This window comes from Cervus elaphus, chromosome 21 (assembly GCF_910594005.1).
Source record: "Cervus elaphus chromosome 21, mCerEla1.1, whole genome shotgun sequence".
In the NCBI taxonomy this organism is placed as follows: domain Eukaryota; kingdom Metazoa; phylum Chordata; class Mammalia; order Artiodactyla; family Cervidae; genus Cervus; species Cervus elaphus.
Window position 1 is genome coordinate 49,631,627 of NC_057835.1, and position 14,659 is coordinate 49,646,285.

At 39.7% G+C, this 14,659-nt stretch overlaps 1 protein-coding gene across 1 annotated transcript in view; it reads right to left on the reverse strand.

Annotated features, from left to right (window-relative positions):
• SLC30A8 (solute carrier family 30 member 8) overlaps positions 1-14,659 on the reverse strand; it is a 37,397-nt gene that overhangs the window by 16,554 nt on the left and 6,184 nt on the right. Inside the window, exons 2-3 of the mRNA XM_043880372.1 lie at positions 11,755-11,954; positions 903-1,049 (exon numbers count right to left, since the gene is read on the reverse strand). Of these exons, the coding sequence (XP_043736307.1) occupies positions 903-1,049; positions 11,755-11,954 (347 nt within the window). The remainder of the gene's footprint in view (positions 1-902; positions 1,050-11,754; positions 11,955-14,659) is intronic.

A 14,659-nucleotide genomic window follows, 5' to 3' on the forward strand; every position in this document is an offset into this window, starting at 1 on the left:
TGTCTAGTGGCACCTTTTAGTGAAGGCTGTCTGTGTTAGCATGTTGGCCAAAGCTCTGCCCTCAGATCTCTTTCACGTTGATTTTCTCAACTGGTGTGAAAATATGGAGTTATAACTCTTAGTATAAATGATTTTTACATTCAGCCAGAAGCTCCTCTTATTCCTCTGACAGAAGAAATAATACAGAGGAGGAGAAGTAGAGAGGCAGTGTGTGTTGAAGAGATGGGTGGACTGTACAAATGAGCCACAGTAAAAATTTCCCTGACTGTAAAGCCTCATCATACCTGGTCCCCTTCCTAGACAAGAGCAAGCCATCACCCCATCAAAGACCTAGCTCTAAGAAAAGAGGAAAAGTAAACTTTCCTTCCCTCTTCCTCCTCTTCCTCCTCCTTTTCTTGTGGTTGTGGATGCTTGTTTGAACAAGATATCCAGCTGAGCCCTTCACTGAATGGCTAAATGCCGTGTGAACTGGAAAGTCCCTATTCTATCCCCAGCCCCTCTAGGAGAAGTTCTTCAGTCTTTCCAAATCTCTGGGCTCTCTGTGCTTTATTTTGCAAAATGTCAGAAGCTTCACCCCGTCCTCTCTCCCAGATGCCAAGTCATTTAATGAGTAACATCATGGCTGTTACCACACACTGAGATCCTTGGGCTGAGGTGGCTGCTAAAATCATGCATGTGTTCCTGTTGTCCTGTCGGAGTCGGGGTAACCGCCGTTGATCTGGCTGCTAGTGGAATTAGCATTGAGAGCACACAGTCTGTTATACACATCTATTTCACTCTCTGCACCGGAGATGTGCCTGTAAGGGATTTTCAAACAAAGCTTGGCTTCATCCCTTCCATTTTTGTACTTGATTTGACTCTGCAGCATTACTCTGCATCGATGACCAGTTGATGAACTATACCTGCTCGGTGCCATCCAAAGGTTAGCCTCTTGGAGGGGGGTTTTGATGACAACCACAGGGAGAAGCGACTGAGCAGAAAACTGGTCAGGTCAATTAAGAGATGGGCAGCATCCGTGATGACAGCAAGACTCCCAGCAATGTGCCCACCTAGGGGATACAGAACAGGATATGGGGTTAGGGCCCCACGGTGCCACCAGATCGTATGTGTACTAACCACAGTTTGGTGAAAATGCCTCAGACTCACAGAACTGAAGATGAGAAGGGGTCTTAACTTGGATATAATCTACATCTTTTCCCTGTTTTGACAAGTAAGGAAACTGAGATTGAGAGGGTGAGTAGAATTTGAATATGTAGAAATGAATTGCATAAGAGAGGCCATTCCTGGGAGAGCTAAGATACAGAGATTAGAAAGTGGGGCACATTTGAAGAATATTCCAGCTAGATTGGGGCATAAGGATTCAAAAAGGGAAGTATAAAAGGATGAGACTGGAGAGGTGCAGGCTGCATTGAAAGGGTCTCCAGACTGAAGACCTGGACTTTGTCTATAAACCAGATGACACAGTCTGGCCCACTGATATGCTGTTGTTTGATGTGTAATTTTACCATAGTCTTCACTACTTCCTTCTGCTCCATTAATTTATCTTAGCCACCTGGGCTTGAAATAACTGTAATGAATATTGGAGAGGAATAAGAAGAAAGGACAGGCACCTTCTAATGAGATTCTTTTTTAAAATGTTTATTCTATATTGGAACATAGTTGATTTACAATGTTATGTTAGTTTCGGGTGTACAACAAAATGACTTGGTTGTTCATATACATATACCTATTCTTTTCAGATTCTTTTCCCATATAGGTTATTATAGAATATTGAGTAGAGTTCCCTGTGCCACACAGTAGGTCCTTATTGATCATCTGTCCTGTATATAGTAGTTTATGTTAATCCCAAACTCCTAATTTATCTCCCCCCTACCTTCCCCCGGCTTCCCTGGTAGCTCAGACAGGAAAGCGTCTGCCTGTAACACAAGAGACCCAGGTTCGATCCCTGGGTCAGGAAGATCCCCTGGAAAAGGAAATGGCAACCCACTCCAGTATTCTTGCCTGGAAAATCCCATGGACAGAGGAGTTTGGCAGGCTACAGCCCATGGCATCACAAGGAGTCAGACATGACTGAGCAACTAACACACACACCTTCCCCCTTGGTAGCCATAAGTTTATTTTCTGTGTCTGCAAGACTATTTCTGTTTTGTAAATAAATAAGTTTGTTTGTGTCATTTTTTAAGATTCCATGTGTAAATAATATCATATGATATTTTACTTTCTCTGACTTGCTTCACTTGGTATGATCGTCTTGAATGCAGCAACAATCCAGTAAAACATAGGAAGAGAACCCAGACCATAGGAGACCTGTCGTGTTGTCTCTCTATTTGGTTTGTTCCCTGCACTTTCATTTAGTTCTCAGTTGAGGAAAGACCTCCAACCTCTAAAATAGAAGTCAAAGAACAGCCTTGTCTTTTCTCAAACAGGGCTTGTTGTTTGAGTGCAATAACCTTTATTGCTCTTGTTCCATCTTCCCAGCAAAGCGCTTCTGCTGATGGATTAGTCCTCCCCGAAGCTGTTTATCACCTTGTGTATTGCAAAGTGACGGAGTCTGTCAGTCATCAGCCCCTCCATCATCAGACTCACCTTGTCTCAACTAATGATTTTTAAAAATTACATATAAGGTTCATAATTGCAGTAATCCCCACAGATTGCTGGCTCTAGCTGTAGTTAATAACTGGTTTGTCAAAGTTTAATGGTCTGAAGCAAAATCGTCTTCAAGCTTGTTACTGAGCTGTCAGGGCAAAAATCGGAATGATTCATTAGCCAAAAAGCAACATTTTGCTAACAAATCAGCTGTCCTTCCAATTATCCTCTAATGTTGCTCTGTCTGCCAAACTTGGGCCTGATAATAAAGCTGTGTTAATAATGCATTATTTCTACCCAGAGGAATGACTACATGCAGATAAGCAGCGTGCCACAATCTTAGCAATGAGTGATGGTGATGACTCTGTATACTGGGCTAAAGTCATAGCTTCAGTCAAGGAGATGACATCTTATAGGAGTTCTTCCACAGACTCAGCTGAGTCAGGAGGCACCTGGGAAAGAAAAAGGACTTACTTTGGAAGAAGCATGTTTGTATGGAGACCCAGGAACTGAGAACCATTTTATAACCATCTGTTCTATAAGAACAGTCCAGAAAACCGTGGGCCCTCATGCTGAATCTTATGGAGTAAATTGTGTTTAAGAGGCCATCTTGGCTGAGTTTGCATTTGCTTCTGAAAGGTGCGGATATTACTGACGATTAATTGAATCATCCAGGCGGGATGTATGGAGCCCTTACTATGCACAGTGCAGGGGTAGGGTGTACAAAGACAAATAAAGTGAAACGAAGCCCAGGCCCTCTCTGCAGTGATCTCATTGTTTGATGCTTACTGTCCAGAAGACAGGCAACTTGAGCAAAGGGATCAGAAAGCCACTGTCACTGGGAGCCCTGAAGAACTTTCCACAGAAGGGATGAGTAAGAATTAACTAGAAAGGAAGTGTTTCTCAGGAAGAGGTAAGAGCAGGAACAAAAACAAAGAGCAATGAAAGATCAGGGCACCTTCGTTGAAAAGTAAAAGGGGGTGAATGAACCTTTGCCGACAAAGGTCCGTACGGTCAAAGCTATGGTTTCTCCAGTAGTCATGTACAGATGTGAGAGTTGAACCATGAAGAAGGCTAAGGGCTGAAGAATTGATGCTTTCCAATTGTTGTACTGGAGAAGACTCTTGAGAGGTCCCTTGAGAGACTGCAAGGAGATCAAACCAGTCAATCTTAAAGGAAATCAACTCTGAATATTCATTGGAAGGACTGATGCTGAAGCTGAAGCTCCAGTACTTTGGCCACCTGTTGTGAAGCGCCGACTCATTGGAAAAGACCCTGATGGTGGGAAAGATTGAAGGCAAAGGGAGAAGCAGGTGGTAAAGGATGAGATGGTTGGATGGCATCACTGACTCAATGGACATGAATTTGAGCAAGCTTCAGGAGATAGTGGAGGACGGAGGAGCCTGGTGTGTTGCAGTCTATGTGGTCGCAAAGAGTCAGACCGGACCTAGCAGCTGAACAACAACAAGAGGGGTGGCGTGTTGGAGGAATAATGGGCAATGAGACGGGAAGGGTGGCTTGGGCTCTTTGTAAGGTGTCACACCTCATGCTAAAGGACTTGAATGTTATCCTGTGGGAGAGAGGGATCTTTTTATGATTTTGAGGCAAGGTTATGTCATGCTCAGGTCTTTATTTAAGAGGAGATCTTTGCCAGTGATAGGGAGGATGACTCAGAGCGAGGAGAAGCTGGAGGTTAAGACACAGCAGGAATAGCCAAAGGAAATTGCAAGACAGGCACAGAGTGATGCAGCAACTGTCATATTCCTGGAGTACTTGACACAATGTAGAAAGCAAGGCACTGAGGACAATGCAGGAGAGGCGCTAAGGACTGACTCCTGGAAACAGACTCTTCTGGGGCCTGGCGGGTGGAGATGACCAAAGACAAGCAGGGAGATGTTGGGCCTGGGTCTCACGTTCACCTCAGATCTGGAGAGTTGGTGTCAAGCACTCATGATGTTTTTCGTGAAGAGCAGAGAAATGCTGACAGGACCGAGAGACAGTTGTTCATCTGACAATTGTAGTCTTGTGTCCTAGTACTAGACAACTCCCAGTATATGTTGTTAAGTCATATTTTAAAAAGTGTTTGTTTTATGAGTAGCATTATTATGCTGTATATAATGTTATGTCAAAAATTCATGATGTCATTATTTTTAAAGTATTTCAAACACATCACAGTTTGCTTTGGCACATTTTCTTAAATTTTTAGTACCAGGAACCTCAAGAAATATAAGTAACCTAAGCCACGGAGACACTCTGGCTCTAGTACAAAACAAGTACCCTTATTAATCAAGCTTGTGGTTGTCACACCTCCCAGGTTTGGCTTTCTCTTACTAAGAGAGAATTTTTTCTCCCTCTGAGATACTTACCATCTTCCCCAGCCTGCTGCCAGCACTGTATTCCTGTCCAGCAAGCTAGTGCTTCCTCCATCCTTGCTTAACTCTCAACAGTCCTCCCTCAGGATGCCTTTCCCTGGCCACTCTCATTTTCGTCCAGAAATGGCCATACTTGAGCTTACTTCTGTGGGTTCTCTGTGTCTGTATGTCTGTCTTCTTAAATACGGATGCATATTTACATATGCGGTGTAACTCTGCTTAATGGCCTTTCTACAATTAGGACCTTTCATGAGCAATCAGAAAGTATTCCAATTCAGTAGGTTCAGAGGCCCATTCACAGTGGATACACTGATGCTTGCAGCCTTCTTTAATTCCTTCTTCCTATCTGCTCTGTACCCTGTGGCCAGTTCTTTCTCTAAACACAGCTCTATGACCTGTTCTCTCCTGTTCTAAATGTCAGTTACTCCTCAAGGCCTACAGAGTAAACCCAGATTCCTCAGCCAGGCCACACAGCTTTCTGGAACCCTCAACCACCATTCTCCACTAACCATGTTGTACCCCGTACCACTGCCTCAGGTTCTCTCAGTTGTTAAGTCGTAAACACCCAACACAAACTACTTTAAACAGCAGAGTGGTCATTTATTGGCTCAAATAACAGAATAAATCCGGCTGGGATTGGATCAGGTATAGCCTAATTGTAAGGGTCAAAAAATCTTATTGGGGCTCTGCTCTGGCTCCGATTTTTGCTTTTTATTTTTCTGCTGAAGACAAACTTTCTCCCCTTCAGCAAAAAAAAAAAAAAAAAAGGAAAAGTAGGCCTCTGAGTTTATATCATTTCAGCATAGTATTTTAAAGGAAAACGAGAGAGCTTTTTTCCAAATCTCCTTGATAAAGACCCGGAGACCCTGATTTATCCAGCTTGGCATCTTACATCCCACTGTGCCTGTGAACTTGAAGTGCTTGGGCCAGAAGGACCAGAGCTGCCACCAAGACAATAAGTATGAGAAAACCTTATTGGACAGGTAATTCCAGGCCACTGCAAACAGTGGCACCCAAATATCGCTACACATCAGAATCACTTGACTTGCTTTGTAAGAATACAGATTTCTTGTCCTGATGCTGACCTACCCACTTAAAATCTTTCCAGGTGAAGCTGATATTTATGATCTCCTGGGCCACATGCAAGCCCCTGAATGTGAAAGGCCCTTCTCATCTCCCTCTTCGCCACCTTTCAATTCCTACTCATCCTTCAAGGCTTTGTTCAGACCCCACATCCTGCAGGAGGACCTTCCAGATTCCCGAAAGTCATCTGATAACACTACTTGCTTTCTCTGACTTGGTCAAAAATGGTTTTAGAAAGGAGGTTAGCTGTGGGTTGAGGTCTTGAATGATGGTCAGGGTTTTGACGAGTAGAGAGAATGAGAGGGCTTTTCCATATAAATCAAAAGGCATAAGCAAAGGTTACAGAGACCTTAAAGTACAGTGATTATTTTGCATAGAATAAATAAATAGCTGAAACAGAAGAAATGTCATATAGGGAAGTAGTAAAAGTAAAAGATTGATAGTCAGTTTGGCAGCCAGATGGTGGAATAACTTGAAACCCAAAGTAGAAGTTTTCACTTTGTCCAGGATGCCAGAGTTTTCCAATGTGTTGATCTCTTTTCACCTGGGGCAGCCGAGTAGAGCTTAACACAGGGAAGGCCCCTGAATCAGCCTTTTTCTGCTGCAAGTATGCTTGTCAGTTTATCTCTGTGCTCGGTAAAATTTCCTGTGCTTGCTGTGATGGGGAAAAGGTTGTGAAGGACTGAAATGGCAAAGGTGAGCCACTGGAGAATTTTGAAGACAGAATTAACACAAAGAGAGCAATGTTTTAGGAAAATTAGCTAAGTATCAATACAATTCCAATTCCAAATGATTTTCTGTCAGTATCCATTGAATTCCTTTACTGACAACATCACTTTCTTCTGACTCTGAAGCCAGATTTGAACTCATAGACTAATTATTAGAAATGAGAAGGAAAGGAGGAGATTGATTTGCTTTCTCCAAGTGAGAAGTGTCTCATTTCCCCTCTAAAAATATGTCATTTTAGAATCAAAGTGACAGGGCATATGGAAAGGTACAAAGAGTAAACTGAGCTTTGTGAGTGAGAGAACATCTCATTCCAGAATATTAATTAGACATCACCTGGGGAGATTATGTGTCAGTTCTCAGCATCCACGTGATTTCAGGGCAAAGCAATAGAAGAAAGTTGTGGAGAAAACAAGCCACTTTATGCATCCTGCCGAGGTGTGTTCACATGGGGGTGGTGGGTGCGTGTTCAGTCGCCAAGTCATGTCCAACTCTTTGCAACCCCACGGACTGTGGTACACCAGGCTTCCCCGGTGGCTCAGATGGTATGGGATGGGGTTGTACCAGTACTTTATCTGGAAGGTTATGAATTTCCAGAATATCACTTTTTCATATCATGTTTCAAATGGATTCCGTTTTTTAGATTTTCCATTTTGTTGATCTCTTATAAAAGCAATTGAAAATTGTGCACAATCTCATGGATTTCCTTAATTAAAAAGAATACCTCTCTAGTATAGATATCAATGGATTTCCAGAGGGAGATTTCCAGATTGGAGCTGCTAAAAGTAACCTCTTGGCAGCTCTATCAAGTTATTAAGTCATTCATTCGAAAGACTTACCCTGGTTCTAGAAATTATATGGGATTAATTTTTTTTAATTTGACTAGAAAGTTATTTACCAACTCTGGATTCATCTTGAATTTTATTAAGGGCCTAGGCTGTCTTCCCTGATGCTGGGAAAGATTGAGGACAGAAGGAGAAGAGAGTGTCAGAGGATGAGATGACTGGATGGCATCACCAATGCAACAGACATAAACTTGTCAAACTTTGGGAGATAGCGTGCTGTAGTCCATGGGGTCGCAAAGAGTTAGACACAACTGGGTGACTGAACAACAAGCTCTCCTCAAGTTTTCCAGTTTTCAAAAGCTACGAAAGTCTATGTGTATAGGTCAGAAGACTCAATAGCTTGAAGAAGCAAATTAATTCTGATTGCTTGCTATTGTAGTACAAAAAAATAGCAAATTCTCCTTTAGCGTTAGATTATTATTAATTTAGCACCCATTTGGGGTAGTAAAGAGAAAATGAAGCCAAAATATCAGTAGGAGAATGTAACAAGTAATAGTGGTAAGAGTGGTATTGAAAAATGAAAGTGTTAGCTGCTCAGTCATGTCTAACTCCTTGCGACTACCCGGACTGTGGCCTGCTAGGCTCTTCTGTCTGTGGAATTCTCCAGGAAAGAATTCTGGAGTGGGTAGCCATTCCCTTCTACAGGGGATCTTCCCAACCCAGAGATCAAACCCAGGGATAAAACCCCGGTCTCCCACATTGCAGGCAGATTCTTTACCATCTGAGCCATCAGGGAAGCCCCAAAAGTACTAGTAGCTTATGGCAAAAACTATATAAGTGGTTTATAATGTTATTTTAAATTATTTTGGTAAAAAAAAATTATAAATAAGATAACATAGCATACCAAAACCTTTGGATTGTTCTTAACTATACATAGCTTTGTTATTAATAAAAAAGAATACAAATATATTAAATAAGAATATAACTTAAGATATTAAAATATGCAATAAGACTAAAGCTCTGACAAAAGAAACATAGAGGAAGGAAAAATATTTTTAAAGCCAAGGATTGTGAATTAGAAAACAGAAGGAAAATTAAAATAATATATTCAATAAAAATATTTACCAATAAAATAGACATCTACCAAGTTAAAATTAAAGAAAAGAAGTGAAAATATACAGACAGTATTAAAATGAGAAAGGAACTGGATTAAAGAGAGTACCAATGTGAGATACCATGTTCCACTGTATGATAATAACTTTTACAATTTCTGAGATGAATCAATTTAGAGATTTATAAATAACCAAAATTTACTCAAGAAGTAGAAATTTTTAATATGTCCATGAATGAGAAAGAAGCTAAAATATATCAAAAGATTATATTCAAGAATGTCTCTGAAGTCAGAAAATTTATTAGGGAGTTCTTAAAAAAGAAAGAATAATTACAATGCCATATAAACTTTTAGTTTTTTTATATAAAAAGGAAGTTATTAAAACTAAATTTTTCATTTCAATATGCATAACTCAGATTAAAAAACCTAGAAAAGTAGTTCCAAACAGAAAGCTATAATTAAATTTCAATGACGAGAAAAGGTATAAAAATCCTAACAAAAATATCAGTGACTCAGATTGAGCAATGCATTGAGAGGATGGTCCACCAAGGTCAAGTTCAGAGGCACCATGTGGGAGCCTAAGAACATGAGCTCTGGGATTCAGACTGCCTGCCACTGATAGGTATGTCACTAAAGTCAAAACTTTACTCTTTGTGCTTCAGATTTATGGTCTATAAACTGCAATTAGTAATAGGACCTACCTCTCAAGAATGTCATCAGAGTTAAGTAAGGTAATTCATGGAAAGCACTCATCGCAGCTCCCAGCACGTAGTAAGCATAAATAAATATTAGCTGTTGTCATCATAATGTCAGAAATACATGGTGATCTCTTAATATAATACACATCGACAATAGGTCAAACGTTTTAAAAAACAGAATGAACTTAAAAGAAAAGGTTTTGATAAAAGGCAATTCTCATCCTTGACTATTTGTTAACCATTAAAAAACTAGGAGGACAAGAAGAATACTTTGTTAACATAATAAAAATACTTAGCCCCTCAGGAAATATTTCACTTAACAGTTAAATAGTTGAATATATGACTTGATTTAACATATTATTTAACATGATAAAAATATGAAACATACAGAAGAGATATAACTATTGAAAGCAAGGAGAAATAAAACTTTTTGCACAAAAGAGGGTTATCTCCCGGGATGGTGAGGAGGGATGACAGGAACAAGGAAAATTAACTGAGTTACATTTAGAATGGCAATAGTTCAAATACATTATTGAATTCAAAGTGAATATAAAAAATGAAAACTTTCCAAAATACAATAACAATCTACAAAGCAGGACGTGAGAAAAGAAAAGGGAGACCCCACTCACCTCTGGAAAAAAATAAACCAAACACACAAAACTACTATAAACCTAGCAAGAAATAGATTGTCCATGTCTTTAAACAAGCAAACTAAAACCACAGAACCTTGAAGAGAGATGTAGAGTATTGGGGTAAATGGAAAAACATACCATATTCCTAGAAGGAAAAACTGAGTATTTTAAGAAGATTTGTGTTCCCAAATTAATTCATATACAATGAAATCATAATTAAATTTTGAAGGAAGCGGAACAAAATTATTTTCATGTTCAATTAGAATAATAAACAGGAATGAACAGCTTTATATTTTTTTTTCTGTTAAAGGATAATGAGGGAAGAACAACAGACATTACAACATGTAAATCTACATTAAATAAGTTAACTGCCAACAGATCAGCAGCACAGGTCAATAAAACACCTTAGAACCTAACTCTGTTAAATTCAAGAGGGAGGTGACATATGTCTGCTTATGGCTGATTCATGTTGTTGTAGAGCGGAAACCAACATGTTGTACAGTAATTATCCTCCAATTAACAATAGATTTAAAAAAGGAAAAAGTAATATGGAGAAAAATCAATGGAGGAAATAATGAACTATTCCATAAATGATGCTGAAATCTTTGTTAGCTCATTAGAGAATTTTCAATCTTGAGAGCATATATAATTCCATATTGATTTAAAATTAAATGTGAAAAATTGAACAACATAGTGATATTTATCTTCTCAGTAGATAGGAAAGGCTTACTAAACACTAAAATAGTGAAAGAGTAGTATAACAAAACAAATCAGTTCAAAATGAAATATTTGATAGAATTACCTATATAAAATTTGAAACTTCTCTAAGTCAAACCAAAAATTAAACCAAAATTAAAAAGTAAATGACAAATTAGAATAGTGCTGATAACAAATGTAACAGAAGTTAAATATCCTAATATATAAAGAGCTCCCAGAGATCAATACAGAGAATTACAAATTATCTGACAAAATACAGATCACTAATACATTAGCAGAGGGAAATAGAGATCACTAATAAACATGCAAATAATGTTAACAGTAACAATTAAAGGAATGCATATTAACATAAAGCATATTCATCTATACATTAGCAAAGATTTTTAAAAGATTGAAATAAATTCTAGTAACAATTTGGAGAGAGTCATTCTGCAAAGCTGGCAGACCCAGGAACTGTTTCAAGCTTTCTAGATAGCAGCTTGACAATGTGCACAAAGAAGTAATAAAAATATTCATATTCTTCAACCAACAATTTCCACTTTCAGGAATCTCTTTGAAGGGATAAACCAGAAGAGTAGGCAGAGTTTTATTCAAGATTTTTCATTGCATCATTGTCCATAAGCAGGGAAAAAACTCCCTAAACTTCTAACAATGGAGAGATGGTTATGAAAATCACAAGAGCATATTATAGAATATTGCTCAGGCATAGAAATGTTTTTTGAAGAATATTTGATGGCATGGCAAAAAGCATTCAGCATGCTCTCAGTTATATTTTAAAAAGTTGTGAGCTATGAATAGAAAATATACAGTACAAAAATACTCCATAATGTTATTGGAGATTATCATTCGATTGTGGGATTTTGACGAATATTATTTTGCTTCCTTCTATTTTCCAACTTACTACAATGAGCATATTGTTACTTTAAGTGTACAGAAAATATTCAGTCTTTTGTTAAAAGAAGGACTTTAGACAACCCTCCTGTAATGACGTGGGGGTTTCGTTTGTTTGTTTGTTTAATCAGAGACGTTTTGAGAAATACTCACCCACGACCTCTGCAATCATGAAAACTAAGCATATTCCTGAAGCAGCGCAGAGCTTCCACTTGGCGTAGATTTGCTCCTGCGCCCTGTCCTCTGTGGCCTTGCAGTTGTGGTGGCAGTGATGGATGACTCCTGACTCCGGCTCCTCTGGCTTTTCTCCAGGACACTGATCTTTATTCAAGGGTTTCTGCTGGAGTTCCACACTGTGGAGGAGTTTGACAGAAGCAAGAAGTGAACATGGTTGCAAACAAACTTCTCACTGACAGCCCTACCAATTCTCAGAACAGCTACGAGGACATTTGCTGACTAGCTCGGAACTTCGATTTCACAGCTCCTTCTAGGCGAAACATCCAGTGTAAGGAACAAGCAAGAGATTTTCTTCTGAATTCTCAGTTTCAAAAAAGTTTTGTTTTTATGTAAGCAAACTCATATTTAGTCTATACTACCCCTGATTAGGGCTTCCCAGGTGGCTCAGTGGGTAAAAGAATCTGCTTGCAGTGCAGGAGACGCAGGTAGACTCAAGTTCGATCCCCAGCTCAGGAAGATCCCCTGGAGGAGGGCATGGCAACCCACTCTGGTACTCTTGCCTGGAGAATCCTATGGACAGAGGAGCCTGGTGGGCTATAGTCCATAGGGTCACAAAGAGTCAGGCGCGACTGAGCGACTAAGCAGGCACACACACCCACACCTCTGATTAAGAGATAGCAAAGGAGGGACTTCCCTAGGGTCCGGTAGTTGAGAATCTGCCTAACAATGCAGGGGACACAGATTTAATCCCTGGTCCAGGAAGACTCCACATGCAGCGGGGCATCTAAGCTTGCGAGCCACAACGACTGAGCCCAAGCACCCTAAAGCCCATGCTCTGCAACAAGAAAACCCACTGCAGCAAGAGAACCCACCGCAACAGTAGAAGCCACCACAATGAAAAAAAAAAAAAAAAGCCTATGCACCTGCAACAAAGAGTAGCCCCCGATCGCTGCAACTAGAGAAAGAAAGCATGCAGGCAGCAAGGAAGACCCAGTGCAGCCAAATATAAATTCATTTTTTAAAAAAGATTTTAAAAAAGGACAAAGGAAGCAAATACATTTTGATTCATTTCCTTCCCAGTTACTTCACTGAAAAGACTTTGGACACTACTATAAATTTAGAAAAGGGCAGTGATGAGATTATTATTATTAATGAGTAATGTGTGTATGAGCCAGCCTGGTGATGGAAATATTCACTGTGGCATGCCATCACTGTCTTTCTTCCCAACAGTCACATTGTTAATAGGTTATAGCACTTTTTCCTGCTGAGTCCATATGGACCCTTTACACAGTTTTGCAGAAATTTCTACCGATCTATCAAAGTTGTAATGAGAGTTTGTTGTTGTTGTTCTTTAGCCGCTAAGTCATGTCAGACTCCTTTGCAACCCCGTGGACTGTAGCCCACCAGGCTTCTCTCTCCATGGGATTTTCCAGGCAAGAATACTGGAGTGGGTTTCCGTTTCCTTCTCCAGGGGATCTTCCCAACCCAGGTATCAAACTCACATCTCCTGCATTTGACAAGCAGATTCTTTACCACTGAGCCACTAGGGAAGCCCAGTGAGAGTTAAACCTACTTGGACTTCCCAAAAGAGGCAGTGCATTTTTGTTCTGTTCAAGTATAAAGCATTCATAGAAATATGGAGCCATTTATAGACACAGAATTTCACAGATGCAGAGATTGTGGATGACATTAATCCAGTGCCACAGAGAGGAGCCTGTCAGTTATAGTCTGTGGGGTCACAAAAGGTCAGACACAACTGAACAACTAAACAGACAATACAGTTTCTTACTGAGGTAACTAAGATTCAGAGACTTTCAGTGATTTCCTGAGGTCAGATAGCTGGGACATGGCAGAGCTGGGACTCCAAGCTCAGTCTTGTTTTCACTGTGCCCACATTGCCTCTCTATCTGAACATCGGTATGCTTAAAACCAAATTTTACCTCTGCAGTGATCTCGAACTACTCAGGCTTATAGTTTTAATAAACTTATTAGAAGACATATTATTAGAAGAACTTTGCATTCATGGCTTTGAAAGGCATAAAGATGGAAATAAATTATTTTCCTCCCCTTGAAGAGTTACTTCATTGGTCTTATCACCATCCAGAAAAAGATCTGATGGTTTTGGCCTAAATGATATTTATGATTATAACTCTAATTATCATTATATATTTTTTCTGAATAAAATAACATACATATTCATTATAGAAAAACTGGAATTACAGAAAGGTACAAAACAGAGGGAAAAATCACTAATAAACATACTTGCAAGAGACAAATATTATTGATAGTTTTTTGTTTAGCTTTGTAATACATAAATGCACTTTTTTTTTACTTAGTTGTTGTCGTTCACTCACTAAGTCATGTCCATCACTTTGTGACCCCATGGACTGTAGCACACCAGGCTCCTCTGTCCTCCACTATCTCCTGGAGTTTGCTCAAATTCATATCCATTGAGTCGGTGATGCTAACCATCTCATCCTCTGCCACACCCTTCTCCTTTGGCCTTCAGTCTTTCCCAGCATCAGGGTCTTTTCCAGTGAATCAGTTCTTCACATCAGGTGACCAAAGTACTGAAGCTTCAGTTTCAGTATCAGTCCTTCCAGTGAACATTCAGGGTTGATTTCCTTTAAGATTGACTGGTTTGATCTTGCAGCTTCTTAAGGGACCTCTCAAGAGTCTTCTCCAGCACCACAATTTGAAAGCATCAATTCTTCAGCACTCAGCCTTCTTTATGGTCCAACTCTCATATCCATACATGACTACTGGAAAAACCATAGCATTGACTAAACCCACTAGGGCTTCCCTGGTGGCTCAGATGGTAAAGAATCTGCCTACAGTACAGGAGACCCAGGTTCAATCCCTAGTTCGGGAAGATCCTCTG